Raw genomic sequence first — 14,964 nt, forward strand, 5'->3', positions numbered from 1 at the left:
TTGGTTCTGGCTGCCAAGTCTCGCGGTGACGATCGCTACTGGCGACGGTCTACGTGCGCTGGCTCGGGTGCCCTCCTTTCCTCCCAGCCTGTCTGGTTTTCGTTCGCTTCCTGTGCTTTTATTTTGAAGGCGAGCGACGGATGTTTAGGGCGCGAAGACCCCCGCATGCTTGCTGACAGCAGCATCGGGAGAAGGAAGAAGAGCAATCAACGCCCTCCTCGCTCCAGCCATTCATCCATCCTTTTCAGGGCACCGACTTGTCTTCCGCACGTCTGGCTGCGCAGGTGCCGCCCCAAGCAGTCCACAGGTGCAAACTGAGTCCTGAGGCAAGATGGTCTGTTAACGCGCGCATAGAACCAAAACAGGAGAGACATGCCACCGCCTTCCTCCTCTTCCTCCCTTTGCCTCCTCGTCGTCGTCGTTCTCCTGCAGACCTCCTCCATCGCGTCGGCTGACAGGCGCTTCGGTGAGTGGCTTCTTGGCATCGGCTACTAATTCGGAACCACTAGTGCTTCTAGTTCGTGTGCTTTGATTTGGGTCCATTTTGTGTTCAGTGTTACAATTCGCCCAATCGACCAACAAGACACCAAATTGACAGCAAAACGTCGGAGTTCTTTCTAAACGGAAACAAAAAATGGCAACCCAAATGGTGCAACTCGAAGACAGGTGCGCGATGTTCATTCAGTCGAACAAATGACCCTTTAATGATTCTAGACACATCGTGCCGCACTCAAATCTATTTCCAAACTACTCTCATCACGTTGAACGTGTCCTCCTCCTCTTGCTGGTTGGATTACATAATAATCGTAATAAGGAAGCAGCTGGATGACGCCTGACGATGACGATCGTCATCGTGGATGTTTGTTCATCTTGAATGCTTCCGGAGGCGCAAGTGTAGGTGTGTTCCTGTACACCAAAAGCGATTTCTCTCTTTTTGTCCCGGTAAAAAGCAAACTAAGCCCAAAACCATGCGCCTAATCGCCTGACGGCGCACCAATTTGAGGGTCGTCCGTGTCAGTCGCATTTGTGCATCGTGGAAATGGGCTCCTCCGCGCTCCCGCTCATGAGTCGTTTAACGCAGGGCCACCCCGTAGTGCTGACAGAGCCTTCATCTTCGGCCTCCTCGCTTTGACGCGTTTGATAGAGGCAAAGTCCACCAAGTCTATTCAACAACAGGCGGCAAAAAAAAAAAAAAAAAAACACGGCGCGTGTGGCCATCCGATGAGCTGTTGCCATGGTTACGGCATCCGTCCGTTTGCTCCGTTAAACGCACGTGATGTAGCAGCCCCCTGACCAATTGATGTGAGCAAGTTTGGAACCCTAACCTAATTTCAAAGCTTAATTTGAAACACGACCCCATGTTGAAAGCTTGCGCGCGCCCTCGTTCTAATTTCTTCTTGCCAGGTTGCCTGTTTCAGCGAGAGCTGTGTACGCCGTTCGAGCTGTGCGTCAACGGTGAGATTCTTTTATTTTTTTGCGTTTTGACTTGCGGTCCGGCCGGACGTCCCAATACCTTTGTCCTGCATGCATTTGCAGACGGGATGTTCGGGAGGTGTCACTCCGTCCCGGTGAGCGACGTTTACGCTTACGACGTCACCCCACCCGTCGTGCAACATTTTCGGCTGCTGCTGGACAAGATGGCCGCTGCGGGTAAGTTAAAACGGATCTCGTTGAAATGTATTGCGTTGTAACGTGATATTGTTCACATTTGATTCGGCCATACTCTTCCGTAGCTGTTTCAAGTTGCGACAGTCTTGTTTGGATCCAAACTCGAGTAGTGGATGAGGCCATTTTGCTTTGGGTGACATCTTAAAGGAAAAAAAACGGCACATGCATCATAAAGAAACAAAATTGATTGTTTTGTGATCGAGCCCGGCGTGACGAGCTGCAACGGCCCGAACTTGGACGAAACTTGTTTTGTCCACCGCTGAGTGAATTTTCCAGAACGCGGTTGAAATTCTGCACATGTGCAGGCTTGACGTGGCAGGACGACACCAGCCAGCATGTTCTGGCCAAAGAACTCTCCAAAGTCAGGAAGATTCCTCAGCGGCCGTTCCCGAACGCGGACGGCAGGTAAGACGGCAATGAGGAAGCACGGCGGGACGATGGCTCAAGGCAGCTCGTTGGCAGGCCGGCGACCGAAGGGGCGGAGTTTAGCCAGAACCTGCAGACGTACCTCCGGCGTCTCAGCCAGAGCCCATCAGCGGATCAGCTCCAAGTTCTCCTGCAGGTCCTGAGTCAGCTGCCCAGCGCCTCAGCCCGCCTCGGAGCCGTCCACCGCCACGGAGCAGACGCTTGGCCCCTCAGGAACTTCAAACTCAAAACCCCAGGATCTCCTGCCAAGGAGCCTCTCACGTTAATTGACGGTAAGTTCAAGACTTGAATGCCAAAAACCACAATCAGCGTTGCACGCGGTCCTTTTAAAAACTATTTGAACACAAACAACGGGGTGACACATGCAGGCATGTTGTCTTTATCCTCCGCCAAGAATTGCCACACTTTTTGCAGCCCCCGGTGGACAATCATTTGTGCACATCCACACTGTACTGCCCCCAGGTGACCAAGGAAAGGAGCAGCACAATGTCAAAACGTGTCACCAAAATGATTGATCATACTGGACTGTTAAATGTAGCTCAAATGTCTTGGTGGTGATTATCTGCCATCCCACTCTTTAAAGAGATATGCCCCCCCCCCCCTAAATAATACAAATGACAATTTTGGGGGGGCAAGTTGGATGTACTGCACTAATTTCAGTGGGGAAAGATAATTTGAGTCTCAAAACAATTTGGATCTCAAGCTGGTTTTCCCGGTTTGTTCCAAATCAGAAAAGTTCATCCGCAACGTGTTGAAGAACATTGGCAGGCAGCGCTTGGACATGGACGACCTGACGCCGCACGACGTGGAGCAGCTGTCCAACCTCATCGTAGACGCTTTGCTAGTGGTGGACAAGGACGGGAGCGTAGACCGGGATGCCAGCGCAGACCGGAACGGGCTCCGAGATTTGGCGGGCAAAGAGGAGGAGCAGAAGAAGGAGGAGATTGTGGAGGAAGCTCCAACTCGGGACCCACCTCAAGGTTGCAGGCCACTCAAACATGACCTAGCTGGCAATCATTGCAGGAACCACTTTTTAAATAAGGGACATTTTTCTCCCAACAGAAGACCAATCACTGACTCACCGCGACAATGTGATGGACAAGGTGAGCTGGTGCCAAAAAGCAGTGCTAATGGCGGGCAGGTCTGTTCTTGTGCTTACTTGCTAAATGAACGGATGTCCACACAAGTGTGCTTTCTGGCGTCGTTTTACTTGCAGGCTGGGGGCGAAAACGTTTTCAGCAAACTTCTGGCCTACTTGGACCAAGGAGCCGCTTCACCGGCTTCTCCTCCTCGTCGGCCGGGCCCAGAGAACGTGTTGGTGCAAAAGAAGGATACCGCGGTGGAGGAAGTGTCGGAGGTGACGGGCTGGCTGAAGGAGGTGGCCCCGCCTCCGATCGCCCCCAAAGACCAGCAAAGGCCTCCCAAGATGCCCGAGGAACTCCAGCTTGACGTCAAGGAGGCCAGCGGCAAAGAAGCCGGCGACGTTTTTGGCTATGTCATCACCGACACCGAGTGAGTTCATCCGGAAAATTCTCAAATTTGTAATGTCCCGTGTGAGCCTGGTTTTGTATTTTGCCTCCTCAGCAGCCTCCAGACGGACCAAGGGCTCCACATGATGGAGATCCTGGCTCGCATGGCCACCATCAAGATCACAGACTTGGCTGAGTTGTCGTATGTGAACGTTTCCTCTCCTTTCTTCGTCCGCTCTGATGTGCGGCGGTGTCCAAGCGACTATCATGTTTGTGTTGGACAACGTTTGACGGGTCAAACTGCTGAAGGAGGCATTTCTGTTTATGAAGTTGTATCTCCATTTTGAAGAAAAAAACCATGAATTGATCAAATCCATAAATCCCCCCATCCCGTAAGGCACAAATTGAAGCACACTTTTCTGCTTTCTTACTTTTCTTCCCTCTTGGGAATTTGGGACTTGGGTAGCGTAGCCGAGGCATTAGCATAGGCGAGGTGTTTTGGTTGGTCGCAAAGCGTCAGTGCATGTTTCCATGGATACCACTTTTGTTAGGATGACAAATTAGCTGCGTGTTTAAAATGCTTCAACTCAAATCAAGTGTTGACGTTGGCTTAAATAAGCCCATGGAGGGGGTCCGGCGTCCGGGGTCTGGGCTAGCCATCCATCTCGCCGCAGGGGGCGTTTGAGCGGCAAGAAGAAAGGCTTCATCTGACCACACATGCGTTGCTCTGCCTTCTGATTTATTTGCCGCCCGCCAGCAAAAGCAAAATAATGGCCGCCTGACACAGGTGGAAGGGACGACCTTAAGATTCCGACTTGTTCTTTCTTTGTTTGTTGGTTGTGATTTGTGTTGCGGGCAAAAACATTTGAGTATAAATGAGGTTTGAAAATCGCAAGCATTTCTGTGCTTTGGATTGAATGTGACGCGTTGACGGCGTTTGGAGGCGCAATTTCCATTGACATCACTGGGTGGAGCACTTGGATTCTTCAGTCATTGAGACAAGGGGCACAAAATCAAAATCACTTGGCTCGATAGGGAAAAGGCAACTCTTGATTGCAAATGGTTGCATTTCAGGGTGGTGGGCCCGGCAGTGACCTTCAAGGTGAAGACCAACCGACAAAACGTCAGCACGGCCGACGTGGTGCAAGTTGCCGGTAGGTCACCATTGCTTCCGTGCAGTGGCTCTTCAACACTGAATTAGTCCCTGGGCGAGACTATTTCCGAGTGCCCCCCCTGTTAATGGCAGAAATAATGTGCCAGCGGTGCTGACGGCGCTTCGTTTTGCCAGCCCGGGATGGGCTGGGCCCTCTCCTTTTGTTCGGAGTGAGAAATGAGCCGTTTCTGGATGTGTTTCGGCTCCGACTCACGTCGAGTCACATAAAGCACGGCTTGGGACGAGGCCTCCCGTGTGACAAATGAAACGCTGCTGGGTCGTATGGAGGCTTCGTGTACAAATGAGATTTATTTTTTTCATCTCACACTGCGAGAAGTTGGAAGGGAAAAAATTTGAATCATTTGATTCGACTTTATATCCTTTTCTTGGCTTTGCTAACATTCAACACCGAGTCAAGAATGTAATCAAGAAGAACCTCGTCCAGAACGTGACAAACTCAGACTCAAACCCATTTCATATAATCCAAGTGGACATCCGTGTGAAAAATTAAACAATGTCAAGTGAGTCGAGAGGCAGGTCAAAACTCAAGCCAAGAACCGTGTCAGGAGTTGAGGTTGCACTCACAAGTATTGTCTTTTGCAGCGGAACGGAAAGCGTCGCTGGAGAAGGAGGCCAAGCTGGGCATCCTGGAGACAGGAGTCGCAAATGTGAGTAACGCCGCTGTTTGCTGCTCCCACATCTTTTGTTAGCCTCCACTTGCTGAGCCCAGAGGGGCAAATAGGCAAGTAGTGGGGACGGTGTTCTTGTCAGCTGCTCTTTGCGCAACATCTGCGGATAAGATGGGAATCCAGGCTTCTGAGCAAGTTGTGCTTCAGTCTGGAGGTGCTTTTGGGGTTGTCCTGAAAATGTTTTGTTGTGGTTTGAAAATGAAAGAGCTGTGAGGGCCTCCATGGGGGTCAGAGAATTAGCATCACGCGCGCCCGCACACACTTGGACGAGCAGTGGTTTGAGTGGTGCCACCTCCAGCTGTCACAAAAGGGTCCAAAAGGAGATGCGGGGGTGTCTACGATTTTCTTTTGGGCTTGGGGGGCTGCAAGGGTTGAATAGAAAGATAAACTGAAGAGCCCCCCCCTGTCCCCTCCCCCATGCAAACCCCTTGAGAAAGGAGCTCGTCATCTGCATCAGGCAGCTCATTGGCCTCTTTTCAAAGCCGTGCGCACACTCGGCACGTCGTCGCAAATAGCCAACGACTTGGAGCCTGCTCCTCCACCTGTTCCTCTTTTCATTGGTCTTCTCAAACTCATATCAAGAGTTCACCAGGTCTTCACCAGTGGGCAAGATGCAACAAAAGAAGCGGATATTTCATATTTCAAAAGATAATTGATCAAGAGGAGGCAAAAAAAAAAAAGGCGACTCTGATGAAGGGAACTCTGGAGGCCTGGTTGTCATGACAACAAGAGACGGAGAAGCTCTGCAATGTCCAGAAATGACAGAAGTTCTGGGACACCTCCAAGAAGTAACAAAAAATCAAATGCGGACAAAAGTAGTGGGTCACCAGCTGTAAGTAAACAGGAATAAAAAAATGCTATTGGGATGTACAGGAAATGCAAATATGCAATTTGGACATTGAAATGAAATTTTTCTTGTAGGAGCTGCGCACATTCCCGCTCAAACCAATTTTGACTTGAAGATGACAGTCAGTGATTCGCCCTCCTCCTCCTCCTGTCGGCAACATGTGGTGCCGTTACCATGGCGGCTAGGGTGGGGGTGGCGTCGACATGTGCAGGAGACAGGCAGGCAGGAATTGGAGGGTGGCAAATGCTCAGGGTGGGGGGGAGCGACCAATAAGAATAGGACCCCCCCTCCGGCCCAGCCCGGCCCGGCCCCCTAGTGCACTTTGTAGTGAAGAAAGGTGCCGGTGCGTGGACTCTGCTCCTCATCCCCGAGGCATTGACGGAAGGCCGAGGGAAGAAGACCTGCCGGGAAACCAAGGAGGAAGATGAGACGAGAGGCAGACAACCGTCCGCCGGTCCCATTTCCCTAAAAGTTGCTTGCTGCATTTGTGCAAAAGCACTCACGTTTTGTTGCCTCCTTGTCAGGGACGACGACACTTCAGACGCCAAAACTCGCCGGATGGTTGATTTGCTCTCAAACCAAAACATGACCCAAAGATGGAAGAAATGTGTTTCCTGTTAGCTGATGCTGCAACTCTTTTGATGCCGAAAAAAATGTTGCTGGAACATGACGGTCAACAGCAGAGATGACGAGTTTGGCTTTGCTGGGACACGAGCGCAACGTGAGTAGGAGCTTGGTCTTGTCTGAGGCAGCACGAGCAAAATCCGATTGTTGTGTGCAAATTTGAGTTTGGTGCTGGAACAGGGTTGACAGAAAAATTTGATTGAAATTGGCACTGAAAAATGAGAAGGCTCGTCAGATGGCCAAGAGACCCTAGCGGATGCTAGCCCAGCCTCGGTTTGGAGAACTGATTGGCCCAATTGGATGCCGAAGTTGAGGCCGAAGCCACATTTGAATTTGGGACCGTAATCTGCTGGGTGGCGTCCCAACGTGTGCCACATTTGCACGAGAGTACGGTGCTCAGGCTTGAAAAGGAAGCCGATTGAGATGCGGAGATGTGGTTGAGCTTCACAAGTGAGTGCGCGAGCGAGCAGATGGACAATGGAGCGTCTCTGCCGCTTGTCATGCTCCCTTCCCGTCTTGTCTCGTCTGGTTTAATCCCGACTCGCTTCTTTTTTTCCTTTTTGGCATCCAGATGGTGCTCGCAGCTCGTGCGTGTGTCTATCCCACCAGCGCGCGTGGTCCACTCCGATGTGCATTTATTTCCTGGGCCAAGATTGACAGCCAGTGCCGCAGCTGGTTTTCCAGTGCAAGCACCACCCTCAACGAACAAGCGCGAGCCAACTTGACGGCTCATGTCCCATCTTTCTTCTGGGTGTTTTCCTACATTCATCATACATCTTCCTTTTTCCACTTTATCACCTTCTTTCCTTCCAGTCTTCCTTTTTTCTTCCCTTCCTTTCATTAATGCTTCTTTCCAGATCTATGCTTGTACAGTACCCCTCAACCAACCTCCCTCCCCTCCCCCCTGCACCCGCACACATAGTTGTATTGCGCAACTGTCGTCCCCCTGGTGGGTATTGTGGAGGCGCTTTATCGGCTGCTGAATACGGCAGCGATGAATTGCCTGAATATCATTGTTGGGGGGCGGAGGGTCATCTAGTGGTGAAGGGGCACCCGGTGGCGGGGGTTTGGTTCTCCTCGAGAGCCTCCTGGAATTCCTGAACAATCTTGCTCAACCTCCCGAGGTTTGACAGGCAGCGGGGGGGTGTTTGCATAAAGTCACCCCCCCCCCCCCCATCTAATCTCTGTGACCTCTAGCATCAAGTCCACGCCCTTATTTGACCCCCGAGGCTGAGCCTCCTCCTGCGTCTCTGAGGATTTCAGTTGGGGGTGGGTCACATTTCCTGCTCGTAGCGCATCCATTGTCGTCAAGTGTGAAAGGAACATTTGCGAGAATGTCGTTGCGAGTCGTTTTGCAGCGTGATTGTCGTCGCTCCGTTGTTGTTGTTGCAGGGCGACGAGATCTCGGCCATCCCGGGCAAGTACAGCCGGGCCGAGTCGGCCAAGTTCCTGGCCCTGACAGTGGCGTCCATCTTGTGCATGGCGGGTGTGCTGCTGGCGTCGGCCGTGCTTTACTGCCTGCGCCACAGGTCGCACCACAAGCTCAAGGAGAAACTCGGCGGCTTGGGAGCGGATGCCGCCGCCACGCAAGACGCCACCGCCACCTACCAGGTGAGTGCTACGTGGGGTCGGAGTTGCCCCTTGCTTCTTTCTTTCCTTCCACCCTTCCTTCCGCCTTTCCATCAGTCCTACCTTCTTCCTACCTTCTCTCCTTTTATACCCACTTTGGAACCTTCCTTCTTTCCTGCCTTCCGTCTGCGCTTCCTGCCTTTCCTTCCTTCCTGCCTTGTCTGATGTTTCCACGACTAACCGTCAATTGAGCCTTAATTGACTCTGAGTGCGCTTTGTTTTGATGTTTGGTGGTTTGTAGATGTAGAAAGGAGGCCTTTTGTTTTGCAAACTCTCGTTTGACGCCAATGCTAATTAGCGCGCCGCTAGCTAACGCTCCGCTGCCGATTTGTCAGGAGCTCTGCCGTCAGCGTATGGCGGTCAAGCCGGCGGCAGAGCGTTCCGAGGCGACGGCGTCCAGGATCAACAGCGTGTCTTCGCAGTTCAGCGACGCCGCCTCGGCCGTCAGCCCGTCGGCCCGAAGCAGCCTTTCGTCCTGGAACGAGGAGCCCACCCAGCCCAACATGGACATCTCCACTGGCCACATGATCCTGGTGAGGAGCCAAGCAAAACTCTGTGTGTGCGTGAAGTCGGTGGACCACCACACGCTGGTGAAGCAGCGTGTGGCTCGGGGTGACTTTATCCACTGCAAAGTTGTTTGTTGGCATGTTTGCAAAAGGTGGCCATCCCGCAGCCGCTGCATTTTCATTTCAAGCGGTAGCCTTGGGTGCCCACTCCCTCCCGTGCTTGGAGCCCCCCCTTGCCGCCCTTCACGGCCCCTCCCCTCACATCCTCTCTGCCTATGTCCTAAGAGGATTAGCAGACTCTCTCTATAAAGCACATTATCTTGTGCTTTGTTGCGATCCGGGCGAGTGTTGGAGATTATATTGAGCGCAGATTAGCCCTGCGCCTGTTTTTTTTCTTTCTTCGTTTTGCCAGCTACAAGGCAATCTTTTGGCAGCCGAAGTACGGCGGCACGCTTGGCAAACCAATAACTGTGGCACTAAGAAGTCTCAGCAAGCTGCAAAACACGTCACGTGCTTGTCCAATCAGAAGCATGCACCTTTGCCTCGTCCAAGTTTTTTCCCAAAGATGGTGTCTTCTTGCTCTCCAGCCCCTCCCTCCTCGCTCCAAGGGGTGTATGGAGCATTTGGACAACACGCAACGGGCGAGCTCTGCACCTCCAGATTGGATTGCTGTAATCCATTTAGACCGCCACCGAGTCCTTTTAGTCTGGCATGGGGATGGCCGGGCGGGGCTGTTGACTGAGTTGTGCTTGATTGGATAGTTTTAAGATTGATGGCGCACACGTATCTGATCAGTTGGAGATTGTTGCTGACTTTGTTCGAACCGTTTGCAAGCTTCACTTCGCTGGCGTGATAATGGCATCGGTCCTCCCGCTTTGCCGCAGTCGTACATGGAGGACCACCTGAAGAACAAGGACCGCTTGGAGAAGGAGTGGGAGGCGTTGTGCGCCTACCAGGCTGAGCCCAACGCCCGCACGGCGGGCCTGAAGGACACCAATGCCAAGAAGAACCGCTCGCTCACCGTGGTGGCCTGTAAGACCCAAAAGCGCAACATCAGCAGCAAATGTTTGCTTTTCTTGTTTTCTGGTTTCTTGTTGTTGCCGTTTGTTCACCAATTAGAGGGCAGTGTGAATGTTTGAAAAAGTAGTGATGCAAAGAAAAAAGTGAGCAAGGCGTGTTAATAGTACAAAACCAGAACGAGAAGCAGACAAAACCCAAAAGTTATCAATGGCAAAGAATGTCTTGACGGCATGAAGGCGGCTCGTCTTCTCCTCGCAGATGATCATTGCCGCATCACCTTGCGCCTGGAGAACAGTCAAGGCAGTTCTGACTACATCAACGCCAGCCCCATCGTGAGTTGCCGCCTGGCGACAAATATTGGTTCAAGCGCGACTCTTCTGAACCCCGGTGTCCTTCTGTGCCCCCGCAGATGGACCATGACCCCCGTAACCCGGCCTACATCGCCACGCAGGGCCCGTTACCGTCCACCGTGGCCGACTTCTGGCAGGCAAGCCTCCTCGGCCCCCCATGCAACACTGGCAAACCCTCAACAGCGCTTCCTGACGCGGCGGCCCGTTGTTTGTCTTGCAGATGGTCTGGGAGAACGGCTGCGTGGTGATCGTCATGCTTACGCCGTTGGTGGAAAGCGGCGTCAAGCAGTGCTACCACTACTGGCCTGACGAGGGCTCCAACCTCTACCACATCTACGAGGTACGCCGGGAGGTTTCCATTCGTTGTCGTGACGTCTCGAGGCAATTGCAGCGCATGTCGGAATGTATTTGTACGGAATCGGGGGGCATCTTATTGCGCCGTCAGTTTGAGCTGACACCTGTCCCGTTTTGGCCGCGCAGGTCAACCTGGTGTCGGAGCACGTCTGGTGCGACGACTTCCTGGTGCGAAGCTTCTATCTGAAAAACATGCAGAGCAACGAGACGCGCACCGTCACGCAGTTCCACTTCCTGACCTGGCTCAACCACAACGTGCCCGAGAGCGCCCGCAGCCTCCTGGACTTTCGCAGGTGGGCAACGCAGCACACAAAAAAAAAAAAAAAGGGGCTGCCACTGAGGTACAAAACCATGCCTGACCATTTTGGTTTTTTTCAAAGACAGGTTCCAATCTGTACTCGAGTACCAGATAGAGGGCCTTTTGAAATTTGTGGCTGCTTCCCATCCAACCTGTCTGTGCTAATTTCCTTAGTGAACTTGAGTTCGGGGGCTGACACTTCCGGAACCTCTATAAAATGGACTGTTTGCTCTTAAAATGAAAACCAAAATGGCTCCCGCACTTTCCTTGAAACATTTTGTGGGTCGGCATACAGCAAATTTTGTGGTCCAGGTGTTGACACTTTATGTTTGGCTTTGCCATGGCTTCTTGACACTTTTCCACACACGTCAACCAAATTTCATCTTGTCGCATGGGATGGGCCCCATGGTCGTAGCGGGCAAAATGGTGCGGAAACAACCCTCTACCCCCAACAGCATGTTTGCCCCTTCCCCCTTTACCAGCTAACTAGCGGTTGCCAGTGTCATTTTTGTGATGTTGCAGCTAGTAATATGAGCCCAGTTGCATAGTCACAAAAGTGATCATTGGAGACTGCCATTCTGCAACTGAGGGGGCCGCATGGACCCCCAAGCCTCACTGAAACCCCTCCAAACCCTGAAACTAACACCCTCCCCCTCCCAAACATTCCCTCCGCACCTTTTTTCCTCCTGGCTGCGCCCGCTGAGCCAAGATGAGCGCTCTCCTTATTTTTGCTTGCCTCGCCCGCCTTCCTCCCTCACGCCTGCACGGCCACCCAACAGATTTTTTTAATCCCAACCTTATCAGGGGCTGACCCACCATTTTGTCGGCAAAACCACAGCTGTGCAAAAGGGGATGTTGCGTTGAAAGCAAATAATGATTGAGATGCGTAACTCGAGTGGGCAGCACCCATACCGGAGATCAAACATTGTCCGTGTATCTATGGACGGGGACGCCAATTTTGCGGACTTGTTGTTTTCCGCTGGGGCAATTTTGCGCGCTCCACCTCGTCATAGCGGGGCGTGAGCGCACCCCCAGTCTGCTGGCTGTTTCCATGGCAACGTGACTTTTGACTGCAGCGAAGGCCCCCTTCACCCTGGCAGCCCGAGCCTCCAAAGACGCAACGGCTGAGCGCCCCCTTGTGTTGTTGTTTTGTTTTGCAGGAAGGTGAACAAGTGTTACCGCGGCCGCGCCTGCCCAATCATCGTGCACTGCAGGCAAGTCATGTCTTTGACACATTCCCACCGAATAAAGTGAAACGTTGACAGTCAAAAGTACGTCTTGCAAATGGAGACGGAACACATGCTGCTCAAGCGCCAGCAGGAACTTGCAGGGTTCCTTTCATAATTGCAATGTCGTGAAAAAGAAAGAAAGGTCCCAATGGCCTTCATCTTCTTTTTTCACATAAAGCTCCTGACTGACATCCAAACTGGTGACCGATCCATTTTTTATCAAGCAGCCACACGCAAACTTTGTCCAAAATTGATTTTGCTGTTCTTTTGCAGCGATGGCGCCGGCCGCAGCGGGACGTACATCCTGATGGACATGGTCCTCAACCGCATGGCCAAAGGTGAGCGGCCCAACTTTTGTGCTGCACAAGGACCTCATTTAACTTTGAAAATATGTGTGTGTGTAGGCGCCAAGGAGATGGACATGGCGGCCACACTGGAGCACCTGCGAGACCAACGGCCCGGCATGGTGCAAACCAAGGTCAGACATTCGTTTGCGTGCTGGATGAGATACAGGACACTCAATTAGCCACACGCAGGTCATGGGAAAATTCCGGCTCTTCCCTAGTGGCGCCCTTTTTGCGGCCCTCTTGAAAGTCGAGGGCCTCGGCGAGCTTGAAATGGATCCTCGTGCATATAAATTACCGTCTTTCCAATCGTATGTTCTCTGCGGCCTGCATGCGGCGTTCTGATGAATATTGCCTCCAAGTTGCATCGTTTCCGAAGGGTCGGCCATTTTCCCAATTGTTGTGACATCACAGTCATTTTGCGATTCATTCGCAGTCTGTCAAGCTGTTTTTTTTTTTTTTTTGCTTAGGACCAGTTTGCGTTTGCCTTGACAACTGTGGCTGAAGAAGTCAACGCTATCCTCAAAGCGCTTCCTCAGTAGGAAGGCAGGCGCCAGCCCTCATCGACCGTGTCCTTCCTCTCCCTCATCTTTGTCGTCTCACTTTTCTACACACACAGTTATTCCAATGAAATTTTTCTTTACTTCCATCCCTTGAAGTTCTCCCTCCCTTTCATTTTGGGTCTCTCAGTGACCAAGACACAAATTGAGTGTTTTCAGTTGGATGGAAGGCATTTGGAGTTTGGTGACGTTATGATAGTGGCCCTTCAACTTTTTTTTTTTTTCCTTTGTCAGTTGAGCCTAAATGTGTCTTGGCATTTATCAATCAAATGAGACAGATGAAAAGACTCGCAAGGAAATGCTGTTGACCACAGCTCACAGCCAAACGCTCACACGCAGATGAACAGACTCCGGGTTGTGACGACACTCACTAAGCCCCGCCCCTCTGATGTCGTTCAGCACTTGAATCATTTCATTCTAGCCTCACGTTCTACCCTGACTAAATATGTGTGGCTTTAAAAGGCGGGGCCTGGCTTAGTGGGAGCCAGCGCTCGTTGCCAAATGTGGCAAGATTGCAGAAAGTCTGCGAGATAAAATGGGTCTAGGCAGGTCAAGGAAGCGCCGTGGGACGTTTTCATGCCTCCCAGCAAACGGACATGATGTCCTATGTAGCATTTATGGTTGACGCCATGCCAATCGTTTGATTCGTTTCCTTTTTGTTGCTCTTGTGCTTCACTTCCAGACACGACGTTTTTGCTGTAGTTGTGCAAAAATCCATGTGGTAGCTGTCCGAGCATCATTATCAGTATATGATGTGTCAAATGAGAATCAAAATTAGGGCCCGCGTTTATTCAACACATCGTCCGATATTAAAGCTTTAACACCTGACAAAAATGACAGTAAAAAACAAAAAAAATTCCCTTGTCCAATTTTTCACGATAGTTGTAAAATAATGTTTTGCCTACACTACATAACTATATTGTTGTGAATGTGTAAACATCGGAATAGGCCTCCAAAATCCAGACGGATTGGGTGGGCCCGAATACATATGTTCTTGCAGGCTTTTTGTCATGGCTTAGTTTTGGACGTGCAGAAATGCCCTTGGTTGTGTTACTGCTGCTGTTTTTGATTGTTAGCCGTCTCTCTTGACTTGACTGCTTTCTTGCACCTGCCAAATGAGTCAGCAAACACGCACGCAGTAAAGACGAGCCCACAAATGCATCCCAAAGGTTCAATCATGAGATTTTTACTTGACGTTTGCCACTACAAATACACTTCTGAACACACACACACATTGTACAGCGAAGCAACGCAAGCTGCTTTATTCTATATAGGTGTCAATAAAGTTCTAATGTCCAAATCCTTCATTTGTGTTTTTTTTTTTCCAAAAAGTGCGTGCCTTTGTGTGTGTGTGTGCTCCATCATCAACGGCGTCCTGCTCCCTGTCAGGATTTTGGTCGAGTGGCCGCCATTCATTATGCACCACGCGTCTCCTAGCAACAGCGGCTGGCCCCTGGCAACGGGAGCTTAGCAACAGCCGCAAACACCGTCCAGTCAGGAGCCGTGCCGCTGATCATCTGGTTGAGGATCTGACATCAACGAGGGGAAGAGTGAAACGCAACATATGTGCAATATTGTAACCACTAAACGCCTGCTTCAACACAATGACACAATATGACGCCTAATCGTCACCCGAAAGACTCTTTAGGTAGTCCTGTTTTGGTTGGCAACCAGCTCTTTAATTGAACCTGGTGGATTGGTCATTGCTTGGTTGTCTTCTGTCCATTTGGGGGCGCTATGAAAAGGGGGTGGGGGGAGCATCGTAAACAAGAGAGCAGCAGTGTTGAGGCGTCCAAGA

At 51.4% G+C, this 14,964-nt stretch overlaps 1 protein-coding gene across 3 annotated transcripts; it reads left to right on the forward strand.

Moving 5' to 3' along the window:
- Window positions 1-65: 65 nt before the first annotated feature.
- LOC133165076 (receptor-type tyrosine-protein phosphatase N2-like) lies at window positions 66-14,471 on the forward strand. Of its 3 annotated transcripts, none has more exons than XM_061294492.1 (22): window positions 66-466; window positions 1,405-1,455; window positions 1,537-1,650; window positions 1,974-2,073; window positions 2,131-2,366; window positions 2,826-3,074; window positions 3,157-3,197; window positions 3,311-3,606; window positions 3,679-3,765; window positions 4,638-4,717; window positions 5,320-5,384; window positions 8,269-8,487; window positions 8,841-9,038; window positions 9,896-10,043; window positions 10,290-10,363; window positions 10,441-10,518; window positions 10,602-10,721; window positions 10,862-11,028; window positions 12,194-12,247; window positions 12,536-12,600; window positions 12,667-12,740; window positions 13,077-14,471. In XM_061294492.1, exons 1-22 carry the CDS (start codon window positions 373-375, stop codon window positions 13,146-13,148), a joined length of 2,682 nt encoding a protein of 893 aa, XP_061150476.1. In that variant the 5' UTR covers window positions 66-372; the 3' UTR covers window positions 13,149-14,471. The 3 variants fall into 3 exon arrangements, with proteins under 3 accessions (XP_061150476.1, XP_061150477.1, XP_061150478.1); XM_061294493.1 differs by having other exon boundaries at window positions 3,682-3,765; XM_061294494.1 differs by having other exon boundaries at window positions 3,160-3,197.
- The last annotated feature ends 493 nt before the right edge of the window (window positions 14,472-14,964 follow it).

Source organism: Syngnathus typhle, linkage group LG13 (assembly GCF_033458585.1).
Source record: "Syngnathus typhle isolate RoL2023-S1 ecotype Sweden linkage group LG13, RoL_Styp_1.0, whole genome shotgun sequence".
NCBI classification, from domain to species: Eukaryota; Metazoa; Chordata; class Actinopteri; order Syngnathiformes; family Syngnathidae; genus Syngnathus; species Syngnathus typhle.